At 39.3% G+C, this 17,295-nt stretch overlaps 1 protein-coding gene across 1 annotated transcript in view; it reads right to left on the bottom strand.

The window, feature by feature from the left end:
• Nucleotides 1–17,295, bottom strand: part of AKAP9 (A-kinase anchoring protein 9) — a 170,053-nt gene that overhangs the window by 972 nt on the left and 151,786 nt on the right. The window contains exons 35-45 of the mRNA XM_042780806.1: nt 14,458–14,674; nt 13,275–13,425; nt 11,207–11,872; nt 10,783–10,991; nt 10,358–10,463; nt 8,206–8,388; nt 7,009–7,209; nt 4,123–4,355; nt 2,110–2,195; nt 816–966; nt 134–273 (exon numbers count right to left, since the gene is read on the bottom strand). Of these exons, the coding sequence (XP_042636740.1) occupies nt 134–273; nt 816–966; nt 2,110–2,195; nt 4,123–4,355; nt 7,009–7,209; nt 8,206–8,388; nt 10,358–10,463; nt 10,783–10,991; nt 11,207–11,872; nt 13,275–13,425; nt 14,458–14,674 (2,343 nt within the window). The remainder of the gene's footprint in view (nt 1–133; nt 274–815; nt 967–2,109; nt 2,196–4,122; nt 4,356–7,008; nt 7,210–8,205; nt 8,389–10,357; nt 10,464–10,782; nt 10,992–11,206; nt 11,873–13,274; nt 13,426–14,457; nt 14,675–17,295) is intronic.

Here is a 17,295-nt window from a genome sequence, read left to right on the forward strand (position 1 = left end):
AAGTTTCTCTGCTTGTAACACAGCGTAAGCTAGCCTGGTAACTCAAGCATTTAACTGGAAGATTTGCAAGGAAGGTCAAGGATTTTCAAAACTGAAAGAGCTCCGGGTCTAGTGCTACAGTTAAACAGCTCACCTGACTGTACAGTTCCCAGGCGCCTTTGCAGTGCCTCTAGTCGAGTGATATAATCTGTTAGGGCTCTGTCAGGATCATAATTCTGTAGCTGAGAACATGCTAGGGAACCAGGATTTAAATCAGCTGGAAGGCCTGGGTACCTACAGGATTAAAAAAAAATATGTACGTGATGCTACATTATCCCCAAAACAATGCAAATAAATTATCAACCTGCCCCTACCCCAAACCCCAACAGGCCCGTTGTACACTGCCTAATCTATATCCCCCATGATTCTGAGTTTGGGATGTTTAAAGAAAAAAACATTAATTCAAACAAGCTACTGAGTAATCCTATGAATACCCAATATGTGCCTGCTGCAAAGGTGCACAACAGACTTTGAATGTGTCTTGTCATGAATTTTTCATAATGGCCAGATACTATCCATTTTAGTGTTTTTCCCATTGTCTAACCACAGCATATAGTATTTTGTTGACTATCTAGGTGGTCGGCTCTGTCTCCTAGACCCTCGGAAACCAGTTAACAAATTGAAAATCTAATTTTGCTTGAACCTTAGATAATGTAAATCATAAAAAAGAAACCTAGCTATCTCAGTGCAAAGACACCAAAGGCTTCACAATGTCATCTCTTCTGTTAAATAGTAATATAGTTGACTACTTGAGGCAGACTGTATCAAATTCTTACCTATTCTGAAATGGTAAAGGAGATCTGGGATAGTCCAGATCCGATCTTGCACGATATGTAGTGTGTCTTGGTTCTCCATACAGCTCCAGCCCACCGGAAGAATGATAGAATGGATCAGTCTTTTCAGCACCTAAAGTAATCCAAAATGTACCTTGTAAAGAAAAAAAAAAATACCATGCCCTTGAAGAATTTCTACCAAACAGTAAGGGCACAAAGACTCCTACTATCTTAGGTACTGTACTAGGAGGTCCTGGGTGGTGTGAACAGTTAATCCGCTGGGCGGCTAACCGAAAGGTTGGAAGTTTGAGTCCATCAGAGGCAGGTGGGAAAAAAGGCCTGGGAGAATCAGCCCCTGAAAATCTTATGGTGCACAGTTTGACTCTGACCATATAAGGTAGCCACGAGTCAGAATACAATAGCAAATTACTTTTATACACTAAACATGGTCATTTTCAGTTATCTTTCAGGAGCCCTGGTAGTATAGTGGTTAGGTTAGGCTGCTCATTGAAAAGTTGGCGGTTTGAACCCAGCAGCTGCTCCATTACATGGTAGATGATGTGGTAGTCTGCTTCCATAAAGATTAGTCTTAGAAACCTTTCTCTGTTGTTCAGCCACTGGTAGACTCTGTGCAGGCAGTTTAATACCACTTCATAGCACAGTTATGCTGTGTCTTTATAACTCTGTGCTCCTTGCCTCTGACCTCTACCTTATGCCTGAAATGTTCAAGCCCTAATGTTCATTTTTTTAAATTTCTAATTCAGGTAGGTGTGGAGACAAATAACTTTATTAAGCAACCTGTGGTAAACTCAGAAACCTATTTAAGTGCTGTTAAATCCTGAGAATTTCAAACCATGACTCCTCCTCATAATGTGTTAACTGTAATCCTATTTTGAATCAGAGTCTTAAATGCAGTTGTAAGGTGTGGGGGCTCTGGAACTAGACTACCAGGGCTGGATCCTGACACCACCACCTCTCCATGGGGTAATATGGAACAAATCACATAGGCATTCCGTGCCTCAGTTTCCCCATCTGTAAACTGGGAACAGTAACTGTACTTCCACGAGAGGATTGGGAGAACACACAATAATACATGAGAAGAACAGGACCTACCACCGAGCGAGCATTCCATAAAGATCAGTATGATTACTCTCTTTCAAACTGCAAGGTCACCAGATTTATTAGTTATAAGGGCTCCGTCTTTGGATACCATTGGTTCTAGAATGTTTGGATAGGTATTACACATGCAGATTTTAGAGAATCACATATGGAGGAAAAAGATGCTATTTTGATTCACCTGGATTCAGTCCAAAGCCATCTCTGTTAATATTGATGGAACCAGAACCTGTGACTCGATGCCATCGTCGAACCAAAAATTTCATTCTAAAAGAGATCCCAAGATAAATTTCACAAAACATCTGTAATACATAGGATACATTTCCCACAAAAATCAAGCCATACATTTATATAGGAATATTCAATTTCAGTATAACCACATGACTGCTTACCCTAAAATTATGCAAATGCCCATGGCTTGTGGAAAAATCTACTGGGAACAGGGTTCAAGTTACCCTCACTCCCCAAGTGGCACCACAGGTCTCTTGTGTTGCCAGCAAGAGGTTTGGTCTTTAGGGGGAATGAGATACAAGAGAAAGAGGAAAAGTAGAGAGGAGAAAAGCAGATGGGCTAAGAAGGGAGGGAAGTAATGGAAAGAGAAAAGAACAGAGACTAAGGGGCAGATGACGTAGAAAGAGAATGAAAAGACTCTTGCACTGATCGAGCGAGTGAATGCTGGGGAAGCTGGATAAGGGGTGAGCAGGGGTGAACAACGCTGGCTTCAAATGAAGTGAAGGAGGTAGAACCATGGGCCAGCTGTAGCGAGTTGCTATCTGCCCCACTTTAGCCTGAGGAGGTGTGAAGGAAGTTTTTAGAGCACCAGTTTTGATTTCTTAGTATCAATCAGTTTCAAGGCCCAGTTTTAGGAGGGCCAAAATATTATAAATATATTTAGAGGATACGGAATAAGAGGGTGGTAGAGTGAAAAGTCTTTCAAGGGCAACTTCTACATAGCTTTGCTGGATCCCTTCCAAATTCCTCTAATCAAAATTATTGGCTAACTCTTGGGACGCCCATTTATTGTCTTCTGTGTTACATACTTCCAGACTAGAAAGTAAGCTACCTCTAGGGCCACTCCTCGGAAGGAAGGTTGGGCAATCCTACTTCCGTAGTGATACTGCCTCGGAAACCCAAGGAGGGGTCGCTATGAGTCAGGTTTGACTCGACGGCACATAACAACAACAACAACAACAGGGCAAGGATTATGTCTTTTTCAACAACGTACTTAACTTGAAAGGTAAAGGAGGAGGAACTGGAACCAGGGGACTACAAGGTGGAGTAGTGGTGGCAGGAAAGGTCTAAAACTATCAAGAAGACAAAACCTGAGCTCCCATTAGACAGCCAGTGTGGCCAGGAGTCAGGACACCCAGCTCACTGTCCTAGCTCTATTACCAACGGCTTTGGAACCTCTCCCTGCCTCAGTTTCCATGTTCTGGACTAGTTGATGTCAGATGGCTTCTAGTTAAAAAATTCTGCCATATTTTCCAAAGTAAAATAGTAAAATAAATAAAGTAAAATTTCTTTAAGAATAACTGGCTCCTATAGAAAATAAAGGGGGGGGGGGTGCAGGGCAGGATACAGGCCTGGGTGTCTGGGCACAGACCAAATCAGAGGACTTAAGTGGGCCAGGCATTCAGGTAGTTTGACCCTTGACTCCAATTCTACCATCTGTGAATGAGTCTAGAGTTCCTACTTAGTCTAAATTCTAGCCTGGAACTAGTAGGGAGAGTTACAAAACCACCAGCAAAGCCCAGTGCCCTAAGGACTCACCTCTAATCTGAACCCACTTAGGCCAAGAGCTTTCCAGGGCTCAGTCCCCAAAGTGGTTTATTGTAGTAATGAAGACAATGAGTATGCTAGTCTAAGGGACAGTTTTTTAAAATAATTTTCCCTTTCATTCTGTATATGAACTTATTCAGATTTTTTAACAAAGGCAATCCAGACTGGATGTGTCATCCCTGAATCTCCAAGTCACCAGCTGCCTGCCCCGCTTCATAGAATTTTTACACTAAATATAAAGTTTACCTGCTAAAAGGATGGACGCCTAGAAAAAGAAATAAGCATGTTTTAGTGATGGCAAATTCTCACACTACATGAATACAGAGTATGACAGGCAAGAAATAGGGAGAGGATTTAAACAAACCTAACCCTTTCAGAGAATCTATTAAAACGCATTTTTTTTCAAGTACTTTACCTTGAAATTGCAATAGACACTCTGACAGCAGACCGGAACCTGGTGAAGCCTTTCGGACGGTTGGTGATAACCTCTAGGTCTGTGAAGGCTGGCTGCCCTCCCATTCGGGCAAGCAAGGCCAGGGTGGCATCTTCACATTCTTGGAATCCACCCAGTAACAGCAACAGGTATTTCTTCTGATAAATCAGAGCTTTCCGGAAACTTTCTGCCCTCAGGTATTTACCGTAAATTCTCTGTTTAAAGAAGGTCCAAACGTAAAGACATTATTAAGAATTCATTCAAATTGTTCTCTTAGAATCCAAAGACGTGGTGGGTGTGTAGGTGTGTGTGTGGGGGGCGCTAACAAGACAAGCAAAGCACCACATAAATTCAACCAGTGGGTCTCTATCACACAACAGAGGGACTGCCTTTCATTACTAGGAGAGAAAGGAAGTGAAGCAAAAAGATAGTTGATTCAGGAAGTTGCTTTTGAAAGCTTAGACATACAGTCCTGTAGACACAGACACTAGTACGATCACGGCTAGTGCCAAACTATAACTTAAAAACCCTTCCATTAATCTGAAAATTGTTTTAAAACTGCTTTTAGAGGTTTTTCTCTTTAAATGGTCCTTGATGAGGCCTGGGGGATATAATATGGGACTAAGACACTAAGAACCTTGAACCTTCAATCTGCCACTAAGCAACATGCTGAGCATTTAGCCTTTGACAGTAGAAAGACTAGATTTAGGGTTTGGGACAGCTCAGAGAAGCAGTCTAGGGCTTCTCTGCACTGGTCCAAACTCCAAACTGAGGTTGCAAACCCATGTGTGTTTGGTCACGTAAATAACATAACTGAGTGAAATGGATGAGCAGGGTATAAAACAACACAGAGTAGGTAAGGACTTGTTAACTTATCTCAAATTAAAAACACATATTGGTGAACTAGATCTGATTTATAAACTACCTACCTACCACAGACCCATGCAAACATTTAGAAGGTGGGACTACCTTGAAGATTTGAGAATAAGAGTGGACATCTCAAATCCTTTGTTCATCTCAAGTGTTTAATGAGCTTACTCAATGCCCCAGGCACTGCGCTAGGTGCCAAAGGTCTCTGTTGTCAATCTAACAGCCATACAGCATGATTTTAAAATACAGATTTGACTGTATCATGCTCTTGAAATACCCTGTTCTCTACACAAAGTAGATGACAACTACAACAGAAGCAGCCTGTCTCCAAGAAAGGCACTGCCTCTTTCTCATGAAGGCACTGGTAGCACAAAGCACAGTAAAGACCAGGGCTCTGGAGTCAGACTACCAGGGTTTAAATGCTGGCACTGCCTCTTATCAGCTGAGTGATTGCAACAAAGTTATTCATCTTTTAGTGCCTCTGTTGCCTCATTTTGAAGGTAGAATGGTTTTCTTCGGTACTGCACTGGATATAGGGGTGATGTAGAGGATGACGTGAAGGTTGCCTTCTCTGTTTCTGAAATGAGCAACTGGACAGAAGAGGATAATGGGGCGAACTATGTTTGGGAGTAAGATTAAGAGTGCCATTTTGAACATGCTAAGTTTGGGACGCAGTGGGACAGTCAAACTGGGTTAGTAAGGAGGCAGGGACATCCAAGTCTGAGGCTCAGAAGAGAGGTCCAGGCTGAAGCTAAAACATTTAGGAAGCTTTACCACATGAATGATATCAAACACTATCAAAGGATCAGCTTGCCTATTTCAAGAGTAAGGAGTGAATATAATCTAAGACAGAGCCCTGCTGAATGCCAATATGAAGAGGCTGGACAGAGAAGCGGGCCTTAATAATGACAGAATAGTTCTAATTAACTCCAAGGGGGAGGATAATTTTTTGATGAGGGGGAAAAGGAAGAGGAGGAGCAGCAGAAGAAGGGCTGAATGGCAGGTACATGATCATTGTTCTCTATTTTCTCAGCAAAGTTGAAAGTAAAGACACATTTTTAACTTCTGTTTCTGTTGTAGTCATTGGAGCCAGAGTATTAACAATGTAGTTTTGGTTATGCTTTTGTTTATTTTGAATTTTAGCCCCTATACATCAGATTTACACAAATATTTTTGTCATTCCATTATCTTCTTTTTTTCTTTTTTAAGCTGTACAGAGCTACTTTTATTATTGCGGCCACTCATCTATTTAACTTTTTCAACGTGAATGTCTTTTCTCCCGTTAAAAGTCATAAATTTAAGTTCACTCCATAAAAAATAACTCACTGCCATCAAATCGACTCCGACTCATAGCAACCTCTCCTTGGGTTTCTGAAGCGGCATGACTACAGAAGTAGATTGCTCAACCTTCCTTCCGAGGAGTGGCCAGAGGATTTGAACCACCAGCCTTCTGGTTAGCAGTCAAATGCCTTAGGCACTATGCTACCAGAGCCCCTAAGTTCACTCTATAGTTGGAATAAATGTTCTAAAGATTTTTCTTTCTTTTAGTTTTAGATTTATGTTAATTAATCAAGGTACTTTTACTACAATATTCATTACTAGTCTGTAAAGAGCTATTCAGAGGGGTTGTTACCATTTTACAGAGCTTGATGGTCTTATATATGACAGCGGTAGAGCTTGGGTTGGGAATTGAAAAGATAAAATTCTGTTGGTCTATTAGGGATGGGACAGTGGGTAATGGGACCAAGAACACAGGGTGCTGCCACTGTGATCATTAACAGAGCTTAATCTGGTCTCAGTCTTGGGCATACCTCTCCATAAACCTTTTGTGATCAGCTAGAGACCTGCACTCATGACACAGGCTGAATAAAGAGACCTAGCAACACAGCCTGAGCACCACCTAAATTTCCTTCACCTACTCAACTGAGTCAATGAGATATGAAACAAGATAAAAACAGAGGACCAGCTGTGATGGATGTTCAGATGGATGTCCCCTACCTTTAAAGTGGAATGCTCAGAGTCAGGACTCAGATTTTGAAGCAAAGCTTCATTTCTCAGTTCAGCCTTCAGTTTACAGACTTCAGCTTCTGCTCTCTTCAAGGATTTTTGGAGACTCAACTTTTCTCTGTTCCAGATTTCTTTTTCAGAAGCAATAATGGTATCGATGTTGGCACCATCACTGAATGAAAACCTAGAAGACTGCAGAGACCAGAGTCTTATCTGAATGATATTTAAGGACAATTCTTTGGGGGTGGAAAAAAAGTCTAAATTAAACATATTAAAGGTATTTCTAAGGTGGATACAGAAATCTCAGCTTTCCAACTTCAGAGAAAGTAAAAATCAGTATCAATTCACATTAAAGAGCAACTAAGTATTTGACCTTTTGTCAAGTAGGTCAGCTTTATAAGCAAATAGTCTTGCGACACAAAAGCCTGGTCTCAGTGAAGGTATTCCAATTTAGCAGAGTTTTGAACTAAAAAGGCAAGAGACTTAATAAATCGTTGGACCATCTGGGTCGTGCCTGAGAGTAGACTAGAAAAGTGGTGAAGAAGTAACTGCAGCAGGTAAAAGGGGATCACACCAGAAGCTGTGTGGGTGTACTGGAGTATACAGTGATCTTACAGGTCTGTCCTATCTTTATACTGGGTGCTTACAGAAGTTAGCAATTTATTTTACAGCTCTTTAAAAATGAAAATAAAAAAAATTCTCAGAGTAGTTTACTGAGAGTGAAATATGTAATTTAATGGCATTTTTCACTGTGATTTATGAACACTGTAACTGATGAATAACTGAAAAGTCAGAATTCATAGAAGCCCCATATCTAGAGCTTTATAATGCTTAACACTAAACATTTCTGAACACATGTCGGCTGTCTGTCCATACATAGTAAAGTCTGGCTTCAGAGACAAACTGAACTTGGTTTGACTATTGACTTTAGTTCACCTTTTCCATGTAAAAGGCTGGGTGTAGATTAGAGCCTCTGTATGTACACAACCCAGAAGCTGATACAGAGAAGGCTCCCAATAAGTTATACCTACTCATTTTATTACTGTCATCCTTACAAAAGTTCTACAGATCCTGTGAAGCATCACATACTTCACGTTTCACATATCAAGATTAAACATTAAAATGAGATAGCAGGAATTATAACTTATCCCTATTTCTAATATGTAGACATAATAAACAAAGACATACGTAATCTCTACCAGCTCCTGTCTGTCGATACCACTTGATCTGCTCTTCTAGCTTCATAACCATGTTCCTTAAATCATTCTTTTCTTCAGTCAGTTGGCTGATATGTCCTGTCAACTCAGCATTTTGTCTCAGCAGTCTTTCAGTCAATGAACCACAGGTTGTATTTGGAGAGACTAAACTAGGCTAGAAAATAAAAATAAAAACGGTGCAAGTTCATATAAGCACAAATGTAGGTGAGTGATGTATATAAAATGTGGACAGGCACTGAGAACAATAGATTTCATCAGGAGGTGATGCTTGAGTTGAGTCTTAAATAATAAGCAGGAATATACCAGGCAGAAAAGAAGATAGGGTGGGGTATATTAAACCAAAGGAACAGGATGTATATAGCACAAAAATAAGGAGCTCTGGTGGCGTAGTGTCTAAGGCATTTGACTGCTAACTAGAAGGTTGGTGGTTCAAACCCACCACCCACTCTGCAGAAGGAAGACTGGGCAATCTACTTCTGTAAAGATTTACTGCCTCAGAAACCCAAAGGGGTCACTATGAGTCAGAATCAATCAATGACAGTGAGTTTGTTTTTTTGGTGTGAGCACAAAAACGTGACTAAGAGTGTACTGCTTTTAGGGAGAACTGCAAGTTGCCTAGGAAGGCCAGAACAAAGATTGCCTTTACTCTATGGATAATAGATCTAACTGTATGCAATGCAGGGCTGCAAAGGGCTGTAGGCAGGAGCATACCACAAACAAAATTTCTGTGCTGAGATTACTCTGGCAGCCGTGTGCACTGTACAGTGAGTTAGGAAAGACAGGTCCTGGTATCAGGGAGACGCATCAAGAAGATGTGCAATAGTCCAGGTGCGAAATGCTGAAGGCAGGAAGGAAGGCAATGGCCAAGGGCTGTAGAATAACGGACAGATACTAAGTAGGCAGAAGGCACAGGAGTTAGTGACTGTCTGAGTACGTGAGAAGGGGTGAAGGAAAGTAGGCAAAGATGACTTCCAGCTTTCTAAACTGGGAGTTATCATGGTGACAATCAGGGCTATAATAGAGATGTGGGTATATACAGGGCAGGAAGGAGAAAGAGCAGATGACGCACAATTTGAACATGCCTGTGAGGCTCCTGTAGGGTCCCTGTGGGGCACAGTTCCTCAGGGAGAGATCCTTAGTAACTAAATGAAAATACAAGGCTGGCCCTCAGGAGAAAGTCTGGACTAGAACCACAGTCTACTAGAAAGTAAGCTCCAAAAGGTCATTTTTTAATTTTAAATCAGTTTTGTTCACTGTATCCCAGAACCCAGGACACTACCCTGGCACACAGTACATGTTCAATATATGTCCTTGTTCTCACTAAGCCTAGTGAGAGCTAAGGCTATAGGGATATGAGCTTTCTTAGTGAGAGGCAGAGAAAAAGATGGATGAGGACAGGAGGAAGAAGAGCACATGAAAGTGACTGAAGAAAGAAGTGAGGGTGAATGAGAGAATGCTGACACAAACAGGAAAGAGGGTTTTGAGAAGGAAGAGGTAAAAAGTGCCAAATGCTGTAGAAAAGTCAGCAAAGAAAGACTGGAAAGGTTCACCAGATTAGTCAGTTGTGAAGGCATTGATGGCATTCTGAGGGTGGTTTCCTAGAGGGGTGAGGATAAAATTGGTGAGGGAGAGTGGATGGGAGGTGAGCAGTGGCAGCAGTGGGTACAAACTACGTGTTCAAGAAGCTTGGTCTCTTAATACAGTAATACAATTAAAAAGAAAAACCTCACTGGCATTGAGTTGGATCTGACTCATAGCGACCTCTCCTTGGGTTTCTGAGGCGGTATCACTATGGAAGTAGATTGCCCAACCTTTCTTCTGAGAGTGGGTGGGTATGAACCGCCAGCCTTCTGGTTAGCAGTCAAATGTCTTAGGTGCTACACCACCAGAGCTCCAATACAATAAAAGGTCTATGCAATTATGCAATAATGATCATGGAAGTGAATTTCCCCTAAAATTTTCATTATTTTCTATTGGAGGGGAAGGAACATTGATATTAATATTTGAAATAAGAAGATAAAAGTAAAACTCTTTAGATAATATGCTACCAGGTCTAAATGATCCATATAGTTTCTGTTAAATATTTGCTTTCAATACTTTGGAAAGAGCTTAAAATATCCTACCTCTTCAACTGGCTGGTCAATTAGTTTTCGTAGTTGTAAAATAATTCCATCAATATTTCCCTGAATCCAAATGAAATCTTCATCATCTGCTGTTTCAAATGGTAGTCTTAAAGTAAAAGACACAGAGTCAAAATGTACTTTCTCACTTTGGTATGTTTACTAGCACAAAGATTACAGGTTAGGTAAAGTCTCTGATAAATCTATCACTTCCCCCTTATATTAAGGATGTTCTCACCTTGGGTCAAGGTGTTAAGATATTTGTTTTCAGGTGCATAAATTTTGTTAAAATGTCATCTCCCAATGTAAACATTCATTAACTTTAAAATGTCAATTCACCACGTGGCTACCTATTAGCAAGGGACAGTAAGGGATTCTGTCCAGTTTGCTAAGAAAGCCATTTCCAAAGTCATACAAAATAGACCAACCTGTTAGAAGTTTTCTGAGCTAGATGCTCTAGCTTTGAAGCCATACATTGAAGCTTTTCTCTGATCATTTCTAATTCATGATTATAGGCAATTCCTCCTCCATTCATTTCAATTAGCTTAGGATAGCCTGAGTCCTTTGTTTCTCCTTCTATTTTCTGCTGAAGAACCCAATTTCTAGTTCGATCACTGGTTAAACTCCATGTGGTTGGCTGGCAATTTTGGACAGAAAAGGAAAAGAAAATAAATACAAATAAGCAGCACATCACACATTTTTTCTTATAGAAATACAAATTAACTGCTATAGATTTGAAAATGACTTTGACATAGATAGTTAACAAATTTAATCCAACATCAAAATTTCATGATCAAAAGACTACAATACACTTCTTAAAAAATACAAAAAAGAAACAAAGTATATTGGTACCTCATTAAGGTTCTGATATAAAATTCTTCTACTTTCTCGTTTTTCTTCTCGTTCTAGCTCTTGCTTCTGGAATTCCTGCATAATCCCTTGTAGTCGCTTTCCTTCAAGGTCTAACTTATACACTTGTTGCCTCTTCTCTTCCAGCTGTCGCTGAAGATCTTCCACTTTGGACTGAAGCTCATGCATTTTCTTCTGTCCCTCAGTGTTAGCCTCTTGTTCCGTCTGCAAAGTCTTCCTATGAACCTGCCTATCCTTTTCCATTTGCTGTCTTGTTTGCAAAGAATCCAGTTTGTATTTCTCAGTCTCGTTTAATAATTCTACTATGCGGCTGTGTTTTTCCTCTAATTGTTTCTGTAGTTCTTTAAGTAAGTCCTCAGAGGATACTGGCCGAGGCTGCCCGTTTTCATTATTGTTCTGTAGCTGTGCATGCAATTCTCGTTCCCTATCCAAGGTGCTTCTCATTTCCTGAATTCGAACTTTCTCAGATTCAAGAAGTACTTGAAGCTCTAAGTTTCGACTCTGTTCTTCTGATAATTGGGTATCATATAGCACTCTCTGTGACTCTATTTTCTGCTGTGACTCATTTAGCAGTTGTTTCTGTTGTTCCAAAAGTAGATTCAGCTGAATATTCTTTTGTTTCTGACCCTCAAGTGAAAATTTTAGATCCTTGTAGGAGAAAACAAAATTTAGGAACCTGTTCAATATTATACCAATATTTTATAAGTATATAACCATGCTTTTATTAATATTAAATTGGTAATATTTGGTAATAGAATATAGAAATGATTATCCAGCCTAAATTTTCTGTGGTTACAAAAAAAAAAAAAACCAAACTCACTGCTGTTGAGTCGATTGTGACTCATAGCAACACCTCCTTGGGTTTCCGAAGCGAAGCGGTATCTCTATAGAAGTAGATTGCCCAATCTTTCTTCCAAGGAGTGGCTGGTGGGTTTGAACTGCCAGCCTTGGGTTAGCAGTCAAATGCTTCAGGTACTACACCATCAGAGCTCCCTGTGGTTAGAGCTTCCTTATTTGGACAAAGTATTAATTTTCATCAAGGAACATATACAAAAGATCAGTAAGTTAAATAACTTTCTCCCAAAAAATTGATCTTACACCTGGCTAAGGAACATGAAGCAGAGTGTATTTCCCCTAAGAAAATGTTTCTGAAATACTATGATAAGAATTCCTAAAAAAACCTTGTGCTTTCCAATAGCACATGCTTAAAGAAATGGGGCTTATGGGGAAAACAGAGCTAGGGAAAAACTACTTAAAACTCATGCAAATTTGTAGTAATCAAAAAATAAAAATTCCTACTTGAGGAGGTAACATTTCCCTTTCAGATAAATAGCTCTTTATGCCTGGAAGCTATCACAGTGACTTAAAAAAAAAAAAAAAGTAATAGGGCAGAAATGCTGATAATACATTATTATTATTTTTTTTTAAAGTATGCAGTCGCTGAGATGATACAGATGGTAGTGGAGCTCTGAGCCACTGGGGTCACCATTCAAGTGGGCAGGGGTCTCAGTACAACCTGCCTTGAGTCGAGAGCCGTGCAAGGCTGGGCTGTAGCTCTCTGAGACAGTGCCCAGAGTGAAGGGAATCATTTTAAATCTTCTTAACAGGTAGTAACAAGGACTCCTGCTGCCTGGACCAAAAGGTCCTGATGAGAACAGAGTGAGTAATTCTACTCCCACTATGCCAGCTCCCATGGACTAAGAGAAAAACAATTACAGAAACCAACACTACTTTTCTGCATCAAACTGACATAATTTCCTTATTTACCAAATCATGTGTACACTAATTTGCATCACCGAAACATGTGCAGTGAAAGAATAGTCTGTTGCATCCTTGGATGTAGCAAAATAAACAAACAATCATCACACTACTAGCATTTCTTTCTAATACACGTTAGATAATATTTGTAATAGCATACTACACATACTGAAAAACTGTACTTCATAAAAAAATCTAAGGTTGAAATTTTAGAAAGTGGAATGTCCCAGAATTCACTCTCTTCTTTTGTTCTGGATTTTCCAGTGCCACTTAACGACAAAGGTAACACTACCTCAAGTTCTTCTTTATCCCGTTCTTCACTGCGTCCCAATTTGGCTTTCTCTTTCTCCAAAGCCCACTGGAGCTCTCTTGATTTTTTCTGTTCACTTGCTAATGTATCATTAAGCAAATGTACTTCATCTGTTTTTTCTTTAACTTCCAACCTAAATCAAAGAGACAAATGAACTTTCAAAAAATTATTCTGACCAAGTATAGACTAAGGGGAAAAAAAATCCCACCTTACATTAAAAAGCAGCCCACTTGCCTGAGGCATACGGTGGGCTAGCTAACTGGGAAAAAATAAAACATGTAAAGGTTAAAGATTGTTGGCTGTGGTTCATTTCAAATGAGTTGTTTATCGTAGTGAAAGTATTTTTTTTTTTACAAACAATGCAAACAAAATAACATCACTAAAAATTTTCCCTTGTCTTTTACTGACCATGGGAATCATCACATGTGTTGTATGAGGAAAGCACTATTCAAACTAAACAATGACTGTACATGGAATGTGTCATTGGCAAGCAGACACACCCAGTATTTACACCAACAAATTCATCCTGTTACAAGCATTGTCTCTTCAAGCACTGCCTATTTTACCTACTTAAATCATAAATCACATTGAGATCACAAATATTACTTCAAATTACTTGGTGGTGAGATAAAGGTCAAAATTTTATTAACTTATACAATAACAAACTCAAGTACAACTGAAGGCATGGCACAGAATATGCCAACTCCTAATCATGAGTTTGGAGCTCTGGTAGCATAGTGCGTAAGGCACTTGACTGCTGACCAGAAGGCTGGCGGTTCAAACCCACCAGCCACTCCTCGGAAGGAAGACTGGGCAATCTACTTCCGTAGTAATACTGCCTCGGAAACCCAAGGAAGGGTCGCTATGAGTCGGGTTCGACTCCACGGCACATAACAACAACAACAACAATCATGAGTTTATGATTTGGAAAAAAATATTAGGGCATCATTCAGAGCAATCCCTTTTAAGCATCTTGGGTTTCTTTTTCTTCTAATACTACATTAAATATTTTTTCTCTCTCCACTGTAGTTTTTTCTATAAATAATATAGTTTCATGCTATCTGAACATCATGTATGTTTTATTTTTGTAATATATGCAATGTTTATGACAAACTCATGCAATTCCTCCACTAATACAGGTTTGTAATAAGACAGCTTAGCACACCTGAATGCTTCTAATTCCTTTAGGTGCTTATGCTGTGCCTTGAGTGTTGTTTCAAGTTCCAATTTAGTTTGTGCAAGTTCACTCTTCAGTTCAGCAACCACCATCTTCTCAGAACTCAGCTGTTCCTGCAGTTCTGTTGCTCTGTCCTTCACACTGCTGAGTTCCACTTGCATCTCCAGCATTTGAGACTGCTTCTGCTGCACATTATATTCCAGTTCTAAAAGAAACATTAGTGGTTAAATTGGATCCATCTTGTAAGTATTTTGTTAATAAGGACTGGTTTGTAATTTACAATGCAATTATTATAAAACAAATGTGAAAAGATTATACTCAAAAAAGTTGGCAATATTATATAAATACACCTTATACATAGTTTCCTGACACAGTGAAGATTTCAAAATGATAAGTATATTTATACCAAACCAAAACCAAACACACTGCCGTAGAGTCGAATCTGACTCATAGTGACCCCTCATGTTTCTGAGGCGGTATCACTATGGAAGTAGATTGCCCAACCTTCCTTTCAACGAGTGGCTGGTGAGTTTGAACTGCCAGCCTTCTGGTTAGCAGTCAAGTGCCTTAGGCACTACAACACCAGAGCTCCCATAAATATACTTATAGAAGGATGATAAAAGTTTATGGGATACAGTAATGGATACAAGGCTGAAAATGTAAAAATCTTAGAAGTTCACATAATAATATGATTGTTGTTGTTATGTGCCGTGGAGTCGGACTCGACTCATAGCGACCCCTCCTTGGGTTTCCGAGGCAGTATCACTACGGAAGTAGATTGCCCCATCTTCCTTCCGAGGAGTGGCTGGTGGGTTTGAACTACCAGCCTTCCGGTTAGCAGTCAAGTGCCTTAGCCACTATGCTACCAGAGCTCCCAATAGTATAATTAGGAATTAAAATTTGTTCATTCAGAATTTCAGAAGTTTACACTAAAACATTACAATGAATTTTGATAGCCACACAAATTTCTTGCTGGGATCACCCATGTGACTCTGACTATAATGATTAGCACCACTTGCTTAGTTTGGAAACAGTTCCCAGAAACTTTACTGTAACTCTGTCTCCAGAAGTAGAAAGTCTAAACTCCAGTTTGGATCATAGTTTTTTTCTTTAAAAACCAAATTAACTCTGGCTACATATCTGTTACAATGAAACAAAGTGAAAATTTAAATCCCTAACTATATCAAATTAAATCCCATAATTTGTGAAAAATAAGAACTTGCACATTGAAAAGGTCTGAATACAATGACCAAGGTGTTGGTGAGGCATTCAGTTCCCATAAAGCTATACAGCTTTGGACACTCTATGGAGCAGTTCTACTCTGCTCTACAGGGTCGCTGTGTTGGAATTCGCTATGTTGGAATCAACCTAATGGCAGTTTTTTTTTTGTCTAATAAACATTATTTTAGTATTGTGGGACAATGGATAATTTTTACTCTGTTCCTTTGTTCCTTTATTCTACTGTACATGGGTAATATTACTATAACAAGAAAAAAAAATGTTTACACTAAAAATAATTTTATTAGAGTAGATATCCTTTATATTAATGATGGTAGGGCACAGGAATAACATGAGCTTTAAAGATAATCAATCATGTTAATTTAGGCTTTTGAAACTACTTTTTTGGGGACATAGTCTAAGGCTTTAAATCTATGAATATGAATCTATGTGATATTTACTTAGTTTTCAGTGGGGTTTTACTTAACTTAAATAAAACAATACTAATTTATTACCCTTAAAACAATCTTTGGGAGCTCTGGTGGCGTAGTGCCTAAGGCATCTGACTGCTAACCAGAAGGCTGATGCTTCAAACCCACCAGCCACTCACCGGAAGGAAGGTTAGGCAATCTACTTCTGTAGTGATATCGTCTCAGAACCTAACCAAGGTCAGACTTGACTCGACGGCAGTGAGTTTAAAACAATCTTTCATTAAACCTACATCTAAATATAAGAGATTTAATTTATGTCTTTATACTTGCTTTTTTATAAAGTAATTTTAATCTGCTTCAGTTTTTCAAATGGCAAATGTGAGACTAAACTGTAACTTTCAAAATTTGCAAAAGCATGTGTGTTTTTGCCATTTTATTTGACAAACTTGAAGATACTGACATGTATCTTCACTAGACATGATGAAAATAATGAGATTTCAATGTAATGATTTCCATCTGTAGCTCAATTTAACCAAACATGTCCCAAAAGTAGGCAAAAGACCCAACCAAGAACATCACAAAAGCAGAAATCTAATATGCCAATCATATGAGGAAGTACTAAACAACTTCAGTAAGCTGTCATGTGCCATTGAGTTGTCTCCAACTCACAGCAACCCTATGCACAACAGAATGAAACACTGCTCAGTCTTGTGCCATTAACTTACTTCAGTAAGGAGGGAAATGTAAATTAAAACAAGAACCCACTGCGCACCCCCCAGACTGCAAAAAAAACTTACAGGACCAACAGTTGGTAGAGATGTGAAGCAACGTGAGTGCACAAGTGGACACATCCACTTTGGAAAACAGTTTGGCATTATGTAATAAATCTGAAGATATATAACCAATGACCCTGCAATTCCATTCTTAAGTATACACCCAGAAACTAGTGTACATATGCATCAGGCAACAATGAATAGTAATGCCCAAAAGAACACTGAATGTAAAACCTAAAAAGTAGAAGCAACCCAAATATTTAACCACAGAATAGGTACACAATGGATAAAAAACCCAAACCAAACCCGCTGCCATCGAGTCAATTCCAATTCACAGCAACTCCCGATGGGTTTCCAAGGTGGTAAATCTTTATGGAGTATCGACTTCGTGGTTAGCAGTCAAA

This window comes from Orycteropus afer, unplaced genomic scaffold (genome assembly GCF_000298275.1).
Source record: "Orycteropus afer afer isolate SDZICR_OR568_19922 unplaced genomic scaffold, OryAfe1.0 scaffold00063, whole genome shotgun sequence".
Taxonomy (NCBI): Eukaryota; Metazoa; Chordata; class Mammalia; order Tubulidentata; family Orycteropodidae; genus Orycteropus; species Orycteropus afer.